Raw genomic sequence first — 16,934 nt, 5'->3', positions numbered from 1 at the left:
TGAAGTGGAACTTTCAATATCATTCAGTAATCTTGCTAGTGAGCAAGATCAGATATACTTGAGAGAGAGGGGGGGTGGAGAAAGAGAGAGAGAGAATGAATATTACCTTTTCTTCTAATAATGTTCCACAATTTATTTATTTTTTGGTTTGAGTGCCGAGCTTGCCAATTTGGTTGCAAACATTTCATTACAATTTGGTGAAATATCTTCAATGCATTTTGAATTGTGCTCATCTGTCAGAACACAGGTCTTTAAATTCTATTGTTTTTTATGAGATGCAAATTAGTCTGAATGTTGTTTGTTCGGATATTTCTGAGTCATGGTCTGATTTCAGACTGTTTGATTGGCTGGCTGTTGTTGCTGGACTATAGTTAATTACCATCTGTGAGATGCAGATTAGCATTAGAATTGTTTATGTAGGTGCTTCTGAGTCATGGTCTGGTTTTGGCTTGTTTGATAGTTTGAATGGCTGGCTGTTGTTACCGAGACGTGGTCCGATTTCTTGTCAGCTGATCGGTTATATTTTTGTTTCCACGCTGGGAGGCCCATTTGTTCATTTGGCTAGTATCTGCCTGTCCACTTGCATCTGGATATATATGTAGTATGGCACTATATTTTTACAACATAACCCCTAAATGTAATATAAATACCACGACACAGAAATGGTAAAATAAGCACTTTTAAAGAATTCTCCCCTCCTAGAAAAGCACAAACTATGAATACAATATTGTTAGAGAAATTTCTTCATACCGGGTGTGGCAGTAGTATTACAAATAAACACAAAAATTACACACAAGAAAAGATCTTGTTAAATCGGGGGTGTTGGTATTACTAGACACAACATTAAAGAATACGCTACATACAATTCGATATTTATACTTACTTAACTACTTTCCCATATTTTGAAAAAATCTGAAAAGACAGAAAAAATATAGTTATTTAGATTAGCTATAAAAACAGGAAAGTAAATTCTTCACAGAACACAGAAGTAAATATAAATGTTCAATGATTATTCACACAATCAGGTAGAGTCTATTCTAATGTTTAATTTTAAGTACACTTACTCTGTACAAATCATTGTTTGTCAATGAAAAGGGCAAATTAGATACATAAACTGTGCTTTTGCTTGGTGCTAATCCTCCACTCATTTTTTTCTAGAAATAAAAAAGAAAATGTCATGTGAAAAGGAAGCCTCAAATTTACTTAAAAGATACAGGGTAATTTCAGAACAATCTTACTTACCCTAAACAAATAGTGTTTAACAATTAAAACAAATATAATCACAGAAAAAAGATGGTTAGGTTATAAGCCACTTCGTTACTTTTTCCAATGTTTATCTTTGGGGAACAAATTTCCTTCCTACTTTCTACATTCCTTTCAATTTATCCAAGGAAATAATAATCCTATTCACATGGATCTTGAGCTGAGAATTCTAGCTTAATTAATTCTGCAATATAGCCAAATATACCAACATATCTAGAAAACAGCAGCGGCCAACAGGATGGAAGATTACCAATTACCTCCACTAGACCAATTAGATCCCACAGACTAGGCCTCCTCCGAATTCCATCAGCCGGCCAGTGTCGACTGGCGACTACCCGGAGGAGGGCCTTCTCTGTGGCTGCTCTGACCCTCTGGAACGAACTCCCCGTGGAGATTCGTACCCACACCACCCTCCAGGCCTTCCGCATAGCCCTTAAAACTTGGCTGTTCCGACAGGCCTGGGGCTAAAGACTCGCTGCCCCACTTCGAATGGTATGACTGTTGTGCTTTTTTAATTATGCATGGTTTTTATGTTTTTTGTAACTTTGTTTGTTTTTTCCCTCCCTTTGAGTTGTGAGCCGCCCTGAGTCCCTTTCAGGGAAAAGGGCGGCATACAAATAAATTAAAATGAAAATGAAATGAAAAGAGATCAATTATGCCAACACCAGACAAAAGAGACTCAATAGACTTTGCAAACTATTGAATCTTCTTCTTCCTAGTGTATTGCCGCAAGTGCAGGGTCTGCTTTTCGGATCTTTGAATGCCACTTACCAATCCAAGATGGTGACAATGGAGGAAGCATAGTCACATCATTGGTGAAAAGTTGCTACTAAAATAAAATAAAATGGTAGGAGAAGAGGTAGAGAGGGAAAGAAAAAGAAAAAGAAAAAAAGACTAGAGAAAGGAAAAGGAGAGAAAGCATGGAGAAATTGAAAGTAACAGAAGCCCAGCTATACACAAGAAGCCTGAGAGAAGCCCAGCTGCACACGAGGCCTACCCAAGAGACCGGAGGCCCATCAATGTGAGGTGAGTAGAGAGGCAAACCGACTGCAGGCAGCAAAGTCAGCCAGTGGAGAACAGCAAGTGGAGCAAGCTGCAAAGCAGGGAGGGAAAACAGCTGTGGGTCAGAGAGGCCAGCCAATCCAGTGCAGGATAGCGACCAGCAGAGAACAAAAGGTAAGCCGGGGAGTGAGTAGAGCATGGAAGAAGGGAAGAGAAGAGAGTCGAGCTTGCTGGGGACCATCCAGGCAATCCTGTTTGCTTGTGGAAGCAGCATCCCCAGCATGAGACACAGCAAAAGGAAACCACATGGCTCCAGAGCAAAAAGCAGCAGCAACACAGCAGGGAGGAGAGCCAGCAGCAGCACAGGGCAGTGGTGAGCAGAGCCTGAAAGCACCTCAGAGAGCAACAGGGAAAATGAAGGTGGAGCTGACTGGAGCAGACCAAACAGCAGAGCTGAACTGTCTGGAAAGCTGCACAGCAGGCTAAGAGAGCTGAATAGAGCAAGGACAAAGTTGAAAAGACCGGAGCACCGAAGGACAAAAAGGAGCTGGCAGAGAAAACAACAAAAGGCAGGAGCAGCAAACCGGGGATCAACCACAGGACTGGAACAGCTGTTTTGAGCCCAAAGTTGAGGCTAGACATTCTCCGGTGGGGGAGAGACAGCAATTGGTAATGCCGATGTCAAATTACCTACCGGCAAAGAAGGCTAACTGCGGAGTGAGGTTAGCAGCTACAGAACTTCACAAAGCCTCCAATGGCCGTCTGCACACTGATGACGTCCCATTGGCCAGAAGGTACAGCCAAAAGCACTCCACACAGCTGAGAGGGGGAGGGAGTTGGGAGTATTGGATGGTGACTAAGGGTTAGGGTATGGACTGTGATGAAATAAAAAGTGCTGGTAGGCAGAAGCTCCCAGCGCTGACTTTAAACTGCTTCAAGTACTTGCTGTGTTCTTAGGCTCTGCCTTGTTACTGGATTAAAGAAAGCTCTTTTTTGTTGTTACTGAATCCTGGCTTTTTGTTCATCACGCACGAGGCAGACCTAGACAAGCTGAGAGGAAGTCAGCGCTCCTTCCTACATTTAGTACATGCTTTTTGGACAGCTTTAGAGTCATTTTGCTGTATTATCAGATGGCTGGAACATCAAAGGAGGGCTTGGAGATGGAAGTTGTGGCCAAAGAGAAAGAGGATCTTGTGGAGACCTGAGAGGATTGCTGCTCAACCCATCATGAGGCCCAAGGAATGTCAGCATCAGACTAATGGTCTTCTGGAAGGAAGGCAAAGGGGCTCCTGGAATGGGAACGGGTCCACAGCATCTGGGGAGTGGTGGCATACTTCTGCATTGACTGGGACTGGATGACTTAGGTTACCAACACCCCCTTGGATTGGAGCGCCAATGCAGGGATGGAAAGAGACACATTGGACTGAGGATGAAGAGGGGGACTGGAACTACTTCACTGGCCCTGGAAGTAATACCATGGAGATCCTGAATGAATGCTTTGGGGAGGCAAAGAATATAAAAAACAGGCTGACAAGAGGAGGGCAGACCATAAACCATTCCAGGTTGGGGATCAGGTATACCTATCCACTAAATATTTAAAATTACAAAAACCTAGTAAGAAACTAGGCCCCAAATATCTAGGCTCATTCACAATAGTCAGGGTAATCAACACTGTTATAGTTGAATTAAAGATACCACCTCTACTGGGCAAAATGGACCCTGCGTCAGGGTTCCAAATAGCATCTAAAAGTACATCAGAGTCCAAGGCAAAGTATTGCTCAAAGTTCCAATTTATTAACAGAGCCATGTTGGCACATCTGGGAAAACACGAATCTGAAGGCTGGAGATCTTGTCCCCACACCGACAATCACATGGTCCAAACTTCCATTGCTATGCTGGCAGCTTCCACCCATCCAGTTCTGGTCAGGTGCAGAGGTGCTGGAAAAGGTATCCCTTTGCTGAGGCGTCCTGGGTAGCAGAAGGACCGCTGTCTTACCTAAATGGTAGTTCTCTGTGCGCTGTGGGAGAATTCAAGCATGGATTCAACTTCTGTTTGTCTGCCTGGTGACTAAGTTAATTTTAGAGTCTTTAGCCATGCTTCCTAGGCTTGACTGCCTTCAGTTTTCTCAATGAAGACATGGACCGTAAGAAGACTTTGACGATGAGGAGGAGCCAACGTTGCGACAATACGGACGTGTGGTCTCAATGCTCTGAGACCGCAGCTGATACTTTTGCCACTGGGTGATCCAATCGGACCTAAACCGTCCCGCAGAGATGGTAAACAGGAAGAATATGTCTTGCTGATCTCAGGGACATCGCAAAGTCCCTGATCGATCCAAGAGAAGTTCTTCAAGCCAGCGACAAAAAATCCAGCCATTAGGCTGATGAAGTCGGGGCAGCTCCAAAATGGAAGGATACGGAAAGAGAAAGTGTTTCCAGCTGGTGAGGAATTTTTACCATTTTAAAAGAGACTGCCTATAAAAAACTTAAAGTTAATTTAAATTTGATAACAGAAGAAATAAGCAGCGGAATTAAATTTGGAAGGGTTTTGGACAGTGCGCTATCTTACTTTTTAAATGCTATCTTCATGGATGGAATTTATGCAAGCCTTTTAAAACAAATGGATTAAGTTTTCTTCTTCTATTTTTTTATTCTTTTATTATTCTCTGTAACCTATGGACTAAAATTTTCCTCTTTCATTACTGGGGGTGTTCTCCTAACTCATTCAAAAATCGGACTCTTTTTTTAAAACTTGAAATACAAAAAAGATGCAAAAAGAAACAAGGAAATTTGCCACAATAACACTGCTACTCGGAGGCTGGAAGGTTTGTGTATTGGAAATGAAATACTCTTATTTTCCTCACTGATTATTTTGGCTTAGCACTACAAGGTCTCACTGCTTGGTTATAGAGAGTGATAAGAAGGAAAGCATACAGATGTCCCTTTGAAGTATATCTTTAACCAGAGAAAAGTGAAAACAAAACGTTATTGTGAATCTATGCTTAATCTTATTAACCTTCCAAGCTAGAGCAGCTGTGTTTGTTAGCTGGAGATAATGGCACAATTTCAACATGAAATTGTCATGATGAGGATAATTGGATATGAATATTGAATGGTACCCATGAAAGGAAGATTAGAAATCCCTTTGGATTATATATAAAAAGTTAATAAAAAAAGAACTAAGTTAGATACAGTTAAAGTTTTGATTATTAGGGGGAAATGTTATGATACAGGATATAGTTAAATAAAGGAGGGATAAGGATAACAACGTATATATAGATATGCGTATAACATAAGGAAAGTGGATGCAAATTCTAAACAGTGATTTGGAAAGGAGGGTTAGAAAATTTTGTTATTAAATGTTATGGATGTTTAGCTAGAATAGGACATAAGGATTCAGTGTTAATGGAGGATTTTAGAAATAGTAAATGAAAAGCCAGTATGTGGTTATGTATTAAACTTTGGTATATTTTATCATGAAGGACGTTTAAACAATTATAGTCAAATGAAAATGGAGATGATGATGATGATGGTAACATGTATAAATATTTGAGTCACAATACTTGAGTTAATATGAATTATGCACGAAAGTCTTTTTGTAACCGATACACTTTCTACAGCATGTAAAGAAGGATGTTGTGTTTGTTTTGAAACTTAAAATTTTTTAAATTTTTTTTAAAAAAGAAGACTTTGATGACCAGCTACGTATTTTGACTCGGTCATCTTCATATATGCTGGACCTGGACCCGGACACTCGGGTGAGATTGGATTCTCCCACAGCACACAGAGAACTACCATTCAGATAAGACAACGGTCCTTCTCCTATGTGCTTCTTGGAGAATCCAAGCATTGGATATAACCAACCTTAATGTCTTATGAGCGGGAAATCGGATGATCCGGGGCCCTGTCTGCTTCGTGAATTCTCTGTAGGACCCTCCACCCAAATGACACCTCAGCGGAGGCGAATGAGTCCAGCTTATAATTCTTGATGAAGGGCGATGGAGAGGCCCAAGTGGCTGCCCTACAAACCTTCTCCACTGATGCTTGAGTAAACCAGGTGGCTGTGGTAACTGTGCTACGAATGGAGTGAGCCATAATCCGACCTGGTGGTTGCCTAGATTGATGTTCATAGGCCCGCACTATGCAGGCCTGCAACCAATCTGCCACTGATAGAAGTCACTTTCTTGCCCATAGAAACGGGCTGAAAAGAGAGAAATGATGATTCAGTTCGACAGAAGGAAGCCATCCTCTTCATGTATCGGTGAAATGCCCTTCGGATGTCCAATTTATGCCACCATTTCTCGGTGGGATGGCTGGCGTTGGGACAAAAGTCAGGTAAAATAACTTCCTGAGACCTGTGGAAGCAAGTGTTCATTTAGGGATGAACAATGGGTCCAGCCTGAGGATGAACCTGGCAGGTCAAATGATGCACAGGTTCTCTTGGACAGAGAGAGCTGCCAGCTCTGAAATTCACCTTGTGGAGGTGACTGCCACAAGGAAGGTGACTTTTAGTGTCAGATGACGAAGGATGGAAGTCTTCAATGGCTCAAATGGTGGATCGATGAGAGCCTGTAAAACTAGGAAGAGATCCCATGTGAGATACCTGTGAATTACTGGTGGCCGCAAATTTGCTGCATCCTGAAGGGGTGCCAAGAAAAAATGCAATTGGAACCAGTTCATAGAATTGTGGATAAGGCGGCGACCTGCCTTCAAAGAGTGTTTGGGACGAGCACCTTGTCAAATCAGTGTTGAATGACTTCGAGCACCTAAGCAACACAAGCCGAAATAGGATTGTTGTTGTTGGTGGAACACCACCTACAGAAAGCAGCCCAGTAAGTGTTGTAAATACGGTTCGTAGAGTCGCGTCTTGAAGCCTGTATGGTCTGGATTGAGCACTCAGAGAATTTCCCCTTTCTCAGGAGGTCCCTCTCAAGTACCAGAGGGTTAGCAGGAGCTATTAGGTAAGCTCCCCGTTGGGAGAGCGAGTGCATTCAGAGAAGTATTGTGAGAGTGGTGTTGGAGAACACACAAACCAGCATACAGAGATGCTGCAGTTTAAATAGGCTTTTACTTTTGTGGAAATAGAGGTATCAGAGTCCATCAAACAGTCCAAGTCATACACGGTTAAGACAGTCAGTCATCAACTTATTTCAGTTAAGGGATAATCCAAATAACATAGTCCATAATCATACAAACAGTCTGGTACACAAAGTTTGCTACCAGTTGCAAAACTTACACTAGCTCACGCTGATCGCTATACGGCACTTCAAAACACTCAGATCAGATCAGTATGTAACAGTGATTCTGGCTCCATCTTATGGCCGATTGAGGAAACAGCAACCAATCACATTTACAGCATGATTTAAAGAAACAGGTACAGCATTGTTACATGATTTATATACTGCCAATCCAACCGTTAGATTATATTCCTAACAGGAGTCACTGAGGTTCTGGATGGACCAGTGCCCCCCAGCTGAGAGAGATCCTGTCCTGGAGTATCCTCTACAGGCAGGAGACGGAAAGGCTGATCAAGTCCGCGAACTATAGTCGTCTGGGCCAGCACAGAGTGACCAACAAGACTTCCGCCCTCTCTGTGAGAATCTTCCTGACCACTCACGGAATGAGAGCGAGTGGAGGGAAGGCATACAGGAGGCCTGGTGGCCATTGGCTATGTTGAGCATCTGTTCCTTCTCTTCTCGGTGTCGGGAACCTGGACAAGTACCTTGGTAGATGAGCATTCTCTGGTTGGGCGAACAGGTCTACTCATGGGTGGCTGAATCTGTCGGATAGCTGTTGAAAGAGATCCGGGTGAAGCACATTCCATCTGGTGGACCTGCTGAGCCAGTCTGCCCGAATGTTGGTTGCTCCTGAAATGTGCTCTGCATGGATGGATAAGAGACAGTGACGTGCAGTCAGGGGAGGCAGAGCCTCACCACTGTCATCATGAAAAGAAAAAAAATGTAAAAGGAAAAAGGCAAGAGCTGAGGTCAGGCTGAACTAGTTGCTGCCAGAGTCACAGTGGATGACTCTGCTTGGTGCTTAACTGTTTAAAAAAGCCTCTAAAAAGCACCCTCTACAGGAGGAGGCAGGAGAACGTGCCTCATCTAGAGGCTTTTTTAAACAGTTAAGCAGAGTCATCAACGGTGACTCTGGCAGCAACTAGCCCAGCCTGACCTCAGCTCTTGCCTTTTTCCTTTTACATTTTTTTTTCATGATGGCAGGCAAGAGCAGAGTTGAAATCCTCTCTGAAACAGCTGGAAAAGGTACGTGTGGATTGGAGGGAGGGGGAGGAATTCAAACTTCATCCTCCTGGTGTGGGGCTTTGGGCAAAGGCTGGAAGGAAGTGCTCTCCCTCCCCAAGTGTAGTTTGATTGCAGGCAGAGCCACTTGTCTTTTCAAACCTGTAATCAGTGAAGCTGGGCTGGATCCTTCCGGGGCTGGGGGAAAGTGTGTGTGTGCTCCAGTATGGCTCTTTGACTGGCTTCCTGCCTCCTCCTGTGGTCTCCCTGACTCCCTCCAATCCAACTTTGTGTGTGTGTGTGTGTGTGTGTGTTTGAGAGGGGGGAGGGAGGGAGGAAGGGAGGAAGGAGGGGAAGGGAGAAGAAAAAATAAGAAGTAAACTTATTTCGCAAAGGAGAAAAACAAATGATGTCGCTTTAAATCGGAACTGAGCATGCCTGGCTGTGGAATTCTGCGAGTTGAAGTCCACAAATCTAAAAAAATTTGTGTCAGTGTCTCACCAGCCATAAACCTCATTGCACGTCACTGATAGATGATGAGTCTCCGCCCACAGATGTAGCTTCTCTGCCTCCTGCATAAGGGCCTTGGAATATGTGCCTCCCTGGCGGTTCATGTGGGATTTGGTGGCCACATTATCCATGAGCAGGAGGAGGGAAGAAGATAAAGAAAAAGACAATGAATAAGTCTATATGTGTGTCTTAAGGGAATTTAAATTTATTTCTTGACCTTGATTAAACAATCATCTTTTTTTGATGAATGTATTAGGCGTTTGAAATAAATGAGCTTGTCCATTGTTTTGAAAACTATGAATATGTTTTTGCTTGCTATGTTGACAAAAAGGAAATGAAGATAAACAGAACGTTTTCATTTGGGAAGTCCTGCATTTTCAGACCTCAGACAAAATGAAGAGTTTTGTAATTCTGAAATATGTTTAATCACATAAACTTTGGCAGGGAATGTTTCGATGTGGGTAAAGCTCTGCTGCACATGTGGGACGAGCCGTGCCTTCCACGATGGCCAACCTGACCCAGGGTGAATTGGTTGTTAAATTACCACCACCACCCACTATCAAAGTAGATCTTGGGCGCTGCGCTGTAATGGAGAAAAGGGAAATGAAGCAGCTGGCACAAAGGAAGAAGGAACAGGGAGAAGGAAGAGGGAACGTGCTTCCTCCTTCCCTCGCATTGGCTGCTGCATTGCCCATTTCTCCACTGCAGCATCATGCTGTGCCACGGAGCTTGGCCCACCCACCACCGCCCAGATGCCATCACTTTCTCCAAGCATTTTTTTTCCCTACCTGATTTCCAGGTCCATCACATTTCTCCATCATTTTTTGCTGTGTATGCAGGGAAACAAGTTTGTAGGACTAAAAAAATAATTCAATCAATTCTAACTTCGTGAGATTTTTTTGGGTGAGAAATTGGAATTGATTGAACTTTTTTTTGGTCCCACAAACTTTTCTTTTCCTGCACACGATGGGAAGAAATGTGATGGAGAAACGCAACAGATCTGGAAATTAAGTAGGCAAAGAAATACTTGGGGGAAACAAGGGCATCTGGGCACCATGCACTGAAACGGGCCTGTCTCTTTCCAGTAGTTGCCCAGGCCCACCGGAGGGAAGTTAAACGCGGTGGCATTCCACCTCTGACCGGGGAGGGGCAGCTGGCATGGGTGCTGCAGGCAGGATGACTGCTCATTTCAGTACCCTCCCTGCTGACACTTTGGCCCTTATGCGCAGGTCCCACCCTGTCCCCACCACCTGCTGTAAAGTAAAACAGTTTTCACCCTAATGACGTGATTGAAGCTCCTTTCTTGGACCTTTGGGGAGGGTTTTTTTTCCCCTTCCCCACCTGGAAAGAAGTTAAACAAAAACATGTTCCAGAAAACACAGATTTTCCAGAACATGTCTAACTTATTTGCCAAACTCAACAAAAAATTAGCTATCAGTTCTACCAAACCAGTGCGAATGGGCTGAATCCCATCATTGCCCCAGCCCTTTTGTACATGCGCTGCAACATCTCACCCTTGCATGAAAGAGGAAGAAACTGCATTGTCACACTTTTATCCTGCAGGTGCCCCCATGCCATCCTCCCTTTCTTCCTAGTTCTTTTGGAAAATAATACTGTTAGGAAAGGTACACATACCCAAATCCAATACTACTTACCAAAGGATTTTAAATGTTCCAACAACTTATCTATTATTTTGAAGGGAAACAGAGAGGACAAAAAAAAACTTGTGCCATCTGACAACCTCCTTCCCCACTATAGTTAGAGAGAAAAGTAGATGGAGAAATGAATGCATAGACCTGCAGACTTTAAATCATCCTTAATTCTTTTGAGATACCTCATTTCTGCTAATCAATAATGAAAAGAATACAGATCGCCGTTAAACAGCAACTAGAGGCAACGCATGATGGTCCTTCACAAAAGTGGAGGCGCTCGTTGGCCCAGAAGTTGGCCTAAAGGAATCCGGCCACTTATTTCCCGGTGGGATGAGGCCGTGTGACAAGGATGAAAAGCAACGGAGGCACTGACCGTGCCCGAGTCCTTCACGTCACTCAGTCGGGGCCGAAGAGGACCATCGCTCTCTGTTTCTTCCGCCGCGTCTCCACCAAAACAGCCGCCTCGGAGCAGCTTCCGCTCGACGCTCTGCTGATGACGCGCGCACGGGGGGGCGGGGCGCTTTCGGGAACGCGCAGGTGGAGGAAGCAGAGCCCCCTCCTCATTTACACGCCATGGGGAGGGAACTTTGCATTGGCGAGGCTTAGCCGTCCTGCTCTATCCACTGTGACAGCGGCGCCAGCAAAGGCGACCTCCGCTTGCCCGGCGGCGCTTGTGCATCTAACTGGGGGCGGGACTCGGGAGGAAAAAAGGAAAGGAGGTGCTGTCGCTTTAACGGTGACGTAACCGGCGCGTCGGAAGCCCCGGGTGACGCCGCTGTGCAGCCGACGCTTTGATTTGCGGCGGGTGACTTGATTGGGCCTGAGCGTACGCGGAGGGTGAGCGGCCTTCCTGCTTTCCTGTCCCGAGCGACGGGCTGTGACTTCCGCTCAGCGCGACCTCCGGAGACTCCTTTTCCCGCTCATGCATGGGCTTCCTCCTGCTTCATTAGCGCGTCCGGTGGATGGAGTAGAGGGGTAAGAGCCGTGTTGGTCCGGAAGAGGTTGGCCTAGGCTCGTCCGTTTGAAAGGGATGTCGGCTCGTTCAGTCGGATTGGCTTTCCCGTGGAGCTCCGTTTAGGATTTGGAGCTCTGCCCCCTTCATCAGGCTTTGGCTGTGACTTCAAGGAAGCTGCTTCGCGCAACTTTCCTTGTTGAGAATCAAGCGTGTAGGCTAGTTCCCTGTAATGTAAGTTCCTGCCGCTTGTGTAAAATGGGCGGTTCTTTTCACCCGTAGTACTGTATATATTTTCTTCGCTAATGAGATAATTTAGTATGGTACTGCAAATAATGAGCTTCCCCCTAAAAGTGGTTAAAGGTAATTCATGAGTCTCGCTGACTAAGCAATGGTGTGCTCAGTTTGGGATTATTATTTTTTTTTGTCAAAGAACGGTGTCTTAATTCCAACAGCCAGTAAATAGATTGCTCCTAACTGATATTTTCATATCCTACCACAAGCTGTCAAGCAGGTAAAACCTTTTTTAAAAATTACATTTTAGTTACATTATTAGATTTCTATCCATAATTCTTTTTCAGAAGCTAAAGTAATAGACATAAATTCTGTGCTCCCTTAACTTCTGAGTACTCTGAGTACATTGGCTGTGAGATTATGTCTGTCCCAAAGTCATCCAGGGAGCTGTCATAGTTAAAGATGGACTTGAATGGATCTCCCAAGTCCAACACTTTTAACCACTGCATTACAATATGTCTTTTACTATTTTTCATTGTTGTTGCAAGACTCTTTTAAAACAGTATTTTTAATTTCAGTATTTTGATTTAAGAATTAAATTATTATGGGAAAATGAAAAGAGGAGTACAAATTCTAATTCTTTACTTCTCACCATTTTCCTGGTCCTATACTACTGAAGAAGCTACATACATCAAGAATCAAAGGTAAAATCAGATGCAGAAACAAATTTAGATGTACTGTAAGTATCTACACTTCACTGTTTTCTGTGTATTTGAATGAGGGCAGCATTTCCATGGTGACTGTTTACACTTTTCATAGCACAGCCAGTCATCACTGAAGTGATACAAAGCCTGTCTTTATTACAAGTATCTTCACTTACCTGGAAGTTACAGTAGCACTAAAAAGGAGATTTATGATTGGTCCTTGAAACTGCAACATCCTCCTGGTCATGTGATTTGGTTGCCTCAAGACCAGCATACATTTACAATGATCACAATGTCTCACAATCACCGTTTGCAACCTTCACAGCTGGCTTCCAACAAGCAAAGTCAAGGAGGAAGCTGGCAGGAAGTCACAAGCTACAAAAGGGTTTTTGGATTGTATGACTAGATTGCATCAGAATTTGAATTACTGTAGGGAGGTGGATAAGTTTTGAGCAAAATAATCCACTTTTTAAACATGCTAAGAAGCTGTGTTTATACACTATAGTTGTTTGAATGGGAAATGAATGGGTGGAATAGAAAGCTATGGAGTATTCTGCTTCACGAATCAGATATTGAACTCTTGACTGAAAAGTATGGCTGATTTGGGTGCAGCACAAGATCCCTTGCATCTTTGTGTTTATCCCAGTAAAGTTTATTTGATTATTCATTTGGAAGTTTTAATTATTGGTCTTTTTTCTAACATTTTTTTTAATATGCAGGAACTAGTTGGATTGGGATTAAAGCATAGTTGAAAGAAGCACAGAAGTAAGTAGATTTTTTAAAATGTCTTTTTTGACAATGGAAGTAGAATGACTTTTAGTAGAAGTAAATTATGCTGTTTATGTTGATTTTTATTTTTCTAAATTCTAGTTTTATAGCTTGATCATTGCTTGTTAATAATAGCTTGTGGCTAGAATGGGAGCTGAGAAAGAATTTTGTTCCTTTATTTGAATTTTGTTTAAGTGAATCTTTTAATTCAAGATGGCAGATTTTTGAGATATGAGAATTATAAGAAAAAAAAAAGGGCAAATAAAAATTAAAATAAAAAATAAAAATAATACAGAAAAAGACAAAAACGACAAGAGACAAGGCAGGAAAACAAAACAAAACACAGGTGTCTATTATAAAAAAAAAGAAGTATATCAACTGGTTACAACATGCTTTGGTGCTTCTCTTCCATTAACTCATATTAATTCAAATATCTTAACTCGAATATTTACCATATCAACATCATTATACCTCCAGTTTTAATTACCTATGGTTATTTAAACATCCTTCATCCTTAGCTATGCCAAAGAATTAATCCATAACACATGCTGACAATTCATTTACTTATTTGTAAAATCCTCTATTATCATCAAATCCTCATGTCCTATTTTAGCTGGACATCCATAATATTTAATTATATCATATATCATAACATTTTCCCAGTATTGATTAACATTTGATTGTATGTATTTTATTTAGTTTTTTTTAATAGTGATAATTATTGTAGTTAATACTCTTTATGTATAATCTAAAAATGTTTTCTCATATCCAATTGTTAGTTATCATATCAACTCCACATTATATACATTACTATCAATATCAATTATTATTCAACTATATCTGTTACAAAAAAGAGCAATTAGGTTTAGCTAGTTTTCAATTGTATTCTTCAATCTATCAGCCAGTTTCAAATTATATATATTACTATCCATATCAGTCATTATTCAGCTATATCTATTACACATTAAGGTAATCAGATTTAGCTAATTTTAAATTGCGTTCTTCCATCTGTCAGCCAGTGTCTCTCCAATAGCAAAATCTTCTCAAACCAATTGCCACGCGTTGGATAAATTTACCAAATGTTTTCATAAGCAAATCCAGACAAAGATATCTTCGCACCTTTGAACTCTGAATGTCAGTGATGAAATAATAATGTTGTCCCGGGCTTGTAAAATTTTCCAAATTAACTTTAATTCTCAAGGGTGGATTTTCCATTCCTCCTGCACTCTGTCTCTTTAAATGAGTCTTCTTTATAGCTCCCCCCCTCCTTTCTTCCTCTGAGATAGACCAGACACCATTTCTCACATTTTCCATTTGTATTTCAGGAACATTTAGACATTCAACGATCTCAGTTTTTACTTCATATTTTAAAATCAGATGATCCAATTTTCTTTCCAGCCTTTGATAAGAATCAAAAAGCTCTCTACATGCGGAAAAAAGAATCTGAAATGAAATCTTAGAGGTATTTTGAGACGCCATGATGTGTCGCAGTTAAAAATTGCAAGCTCTTTTTTTCCCCACAGACTTTGAAGCACTTTTCTTAGTCTCTTGCAGGCTGTGCAATCTTATCTGATCGTAATCAGAGCCAAGTAATAAAGTAATAAAAATGTCGAATCGTGACGGGCTAATTAGTAGAAAATAAATTTTACGATCCACTTAGGGGGAGTCAGAGGGGGGAGGGTGTCGAGGAGTTTCTTGAAGCATTTAAGAAGTAAAGTAGCCACCAGCCATAAATCCATTAAAAAAAACCAATTCGCCGCTGAATTTTCCTATTCTTTGGTTTCAGTTATCTTAAGCTTTTAACGCGGACAATCTCTCTTGGATAATAAAATCAGCTTACCAGATGACATCACTTCTACCATTCTTAGGGGCAACCTGCAGTTTCAGTTAGCACGCAGCTAATCCAGAAAGGAATTGGCACGAGGAGTTAGTACCCCCCCCCAGAGACTTGCGGGTGTCTCTGAGGTCCAGGGTCTCTCCTCACCTTCACTGTCGTCTCCGGGACAGCTAGAGTTCAAAGAACCCGTCCAAAAATCCTTCGGTATAGAGGAATTTCAGGAGTAGCCTGAAACTCCATCTTCTCACTGCTAAGCCCCGCCTTCTTCCTCCATCATTTTATTTTAATTTTTATTTTTATTTGCCCTTTTTTTTTAAATTTTTTCTTTTCCCACCGGTGTGGGCAGGTATTGTTCAAGATTATTACTTTTATTAATATTTCTAAATAATAATTACAGTTAAATGAAAATGGATATATAATAATGCTTGAGTTAATATGAGTTATGTTAGTTGACTGTGGAGGAGATGTACCAAAACTTATCTGTAATTGATTGACACATTTTCTACAGATGTAAAGAAAGATGCTGTACCTGTTTTAAATTAAAATTAAAAAACATTTATTTAAAAAAAAAAAGAGAATTATAAGAAGGGGTAGGAAAATAACTTTCATTTCTGAATACTGAAAATGTCATTCAGAAATATTTTGTCTCCAGTACAGATAGTTGTTTAGCACCATAATTAGGATTGGCAAATTGGTTGTTAAGCAAAGTGTCAGAGTGTGCACAGTGTGACTACTATTTTGAGACAATCCAGGAGCAAAATACAGTACACAGAGGTTTTGTTTTTCAAACAGTGGTTTATCTACAAGACATTGTTACTTCACTTTTGCTTTACAGACTCCCCAAAGTTGTAAATACAAGGATTGGTCATAAAAATGCTTTTTTCATTATTGTCATAATGTTGAATAGCCACTAAACAAGGAAATTGCTAAAGGAGGACTAGCCTTTTGAGCCCCTCCAATTTGATGACAAATTTAATTTGTAAAGTGATACTAAAAAAGAAATGAAAAACCTCAGTCTGCAACAAAAGTTACACATATCATTTTAAAGGTCATGTGAAAATAACTGCATGCTTCTTTTTAATCTTTATAGTGAGATAGTAGGTTTCTACTCTATAATATTCCTATTATAAAGCCTTACTAGATTGTCAGTTGAGACAAATATTTTCAAGACATTTTTGTTCATTATTAAATTTACGTTTATTTATCACAACATTGAAGAAGCCTTCAACTATGAAAAGTAAAGTAGAAAACATAATAAAATTGATGGAGTTAAATAAAGTAAAATTCAATCATGAAACTGACAAAAGTTTAGTGAAACTTTTGTCAACTTTTCCTATATTCCCAAATGCTATGAGAGTAGGAGCCAAGTACTCTGCCTTAGGGAGCTTATTTCATTGCTTGAGAGATGCATAGCATAGAACTAAGCTGGAGAAAGGAAGGAAGAAAGGAAGAAGAATGCTGTTAAGAGCTTGTGAAAAACATTACATAATTTAGAAATAGCAGGAAGCATGAGAAACTCAAAAAACCTCTGCTTTGATTTTGATTAATATAAGATGGGACAGAGAGAAACTTGGCCATGTTTTCAAGATTAATATCAGCCCTTCTTGATATGAGATCTCAAGAAACAGAAGCCATAGTGATTTCAGGAATGTTGTGTTACTATAAGGATTTGATCAAGTTGTGGATTATCATTGCTGAGTCTGACTGGTTTAAAAGGGTCATAGTTGGCACACAGACATACTTATGTAACTAGCCTTACCATGGCAAGAAATA

General features: G+C 41.2%; 2 protein-coding genes across 24 annotated transcripts in view; one reads left to right on the top strand and one right to left on the bottom strand.

The window, feature by feature from the left end:
• Positions 1-11,149, bottom strand: part of ZCRB1 (zinc finger CCHC-type and RNA binding motif containing 1) — a 38,002-nt gene extending 26,853 nt beyond the window's left edge. Inside the window, exons 1-5 of one of the 11 annotated variants that reach the window (XM_032221440.1) lie at positions 11,040-11,140; positions 9,006-9,106; positions 7,988-8,144; positions 1,065-1,154; positions 884-912 (exon numbers count right to left, since the gene is read on the bottom strand). In XM_032221440.1, the coding sequence (XP_032077331.1) occupies positions 884-912; positions 1,065-1,154; positions 7,988-8,089 (221 nt within the window). In that variant the 5' untranslated portion in view covers positions 8,090-8,144; positions 9,006-9,106; positions 11,040-11,140. Of the gene's footprint in view, positions 1-883; positions 913-1,064; positions 1,155-2,959; positions 4,059-7,987; positions 8,145-8,666; positions 8,687-9,005; positions 9,107-10,669 lie in introns of those variants that run through there. The other 10 variants (XM_032221438.1, XM_032221444.1, XM_032221439.1 and 7 more) reach the window with 10 other exon arrangements.
• Positions 11,150-11,456: 307 nt separating this feature from the next.
• The window catches only part of PPHLN1 (periphilin 1), a 46,204-nt gene continuing 40,726 nt past the window's right edge, over positions 11,457-16,934 (top strand). The window contains exons 1-3 of one of the 13 annotated variants that reach the window (XM_032221434.1): positions 11,457-11,641; positions 12,532-12,556; positions 13,276-13,321. Coding sequence is in view for 8 of the 13 variants with exons in the window: in XM_032221430.1 (XP_032077321.1) it covers position 13,321 (1 nt within the window). In the remaining 5 variants the exon portion in view is untranslated. Of the gene's footprint in view, positions 13,322-16,934 lie in introns of all 13 variants that reach the window. The other 12 variants (XM_032221430.1, XM_032221425.1, XM_032221427.1 and 9 more) reach the window with 12 other exon arrangements.

The sequence above is a fragment of the Thamnophis elegans genome, chromosome 7, assembly GCF_009769535.1.
Source record: "Thamnophis elegans isolate rThaEle1 chromosome 7, rThaEle1.pri, whole genome shotgun sequence".
Taxonomy (NCBI): Eukaryota; Metazoa; Chordata; class Lepidosauria; order Squamata; family Colubridae; genus Thamnophis; species Thamnophis elegans.
This window is presented reverse-complemented; position numbering and strand designations above follow the sequence as displayed.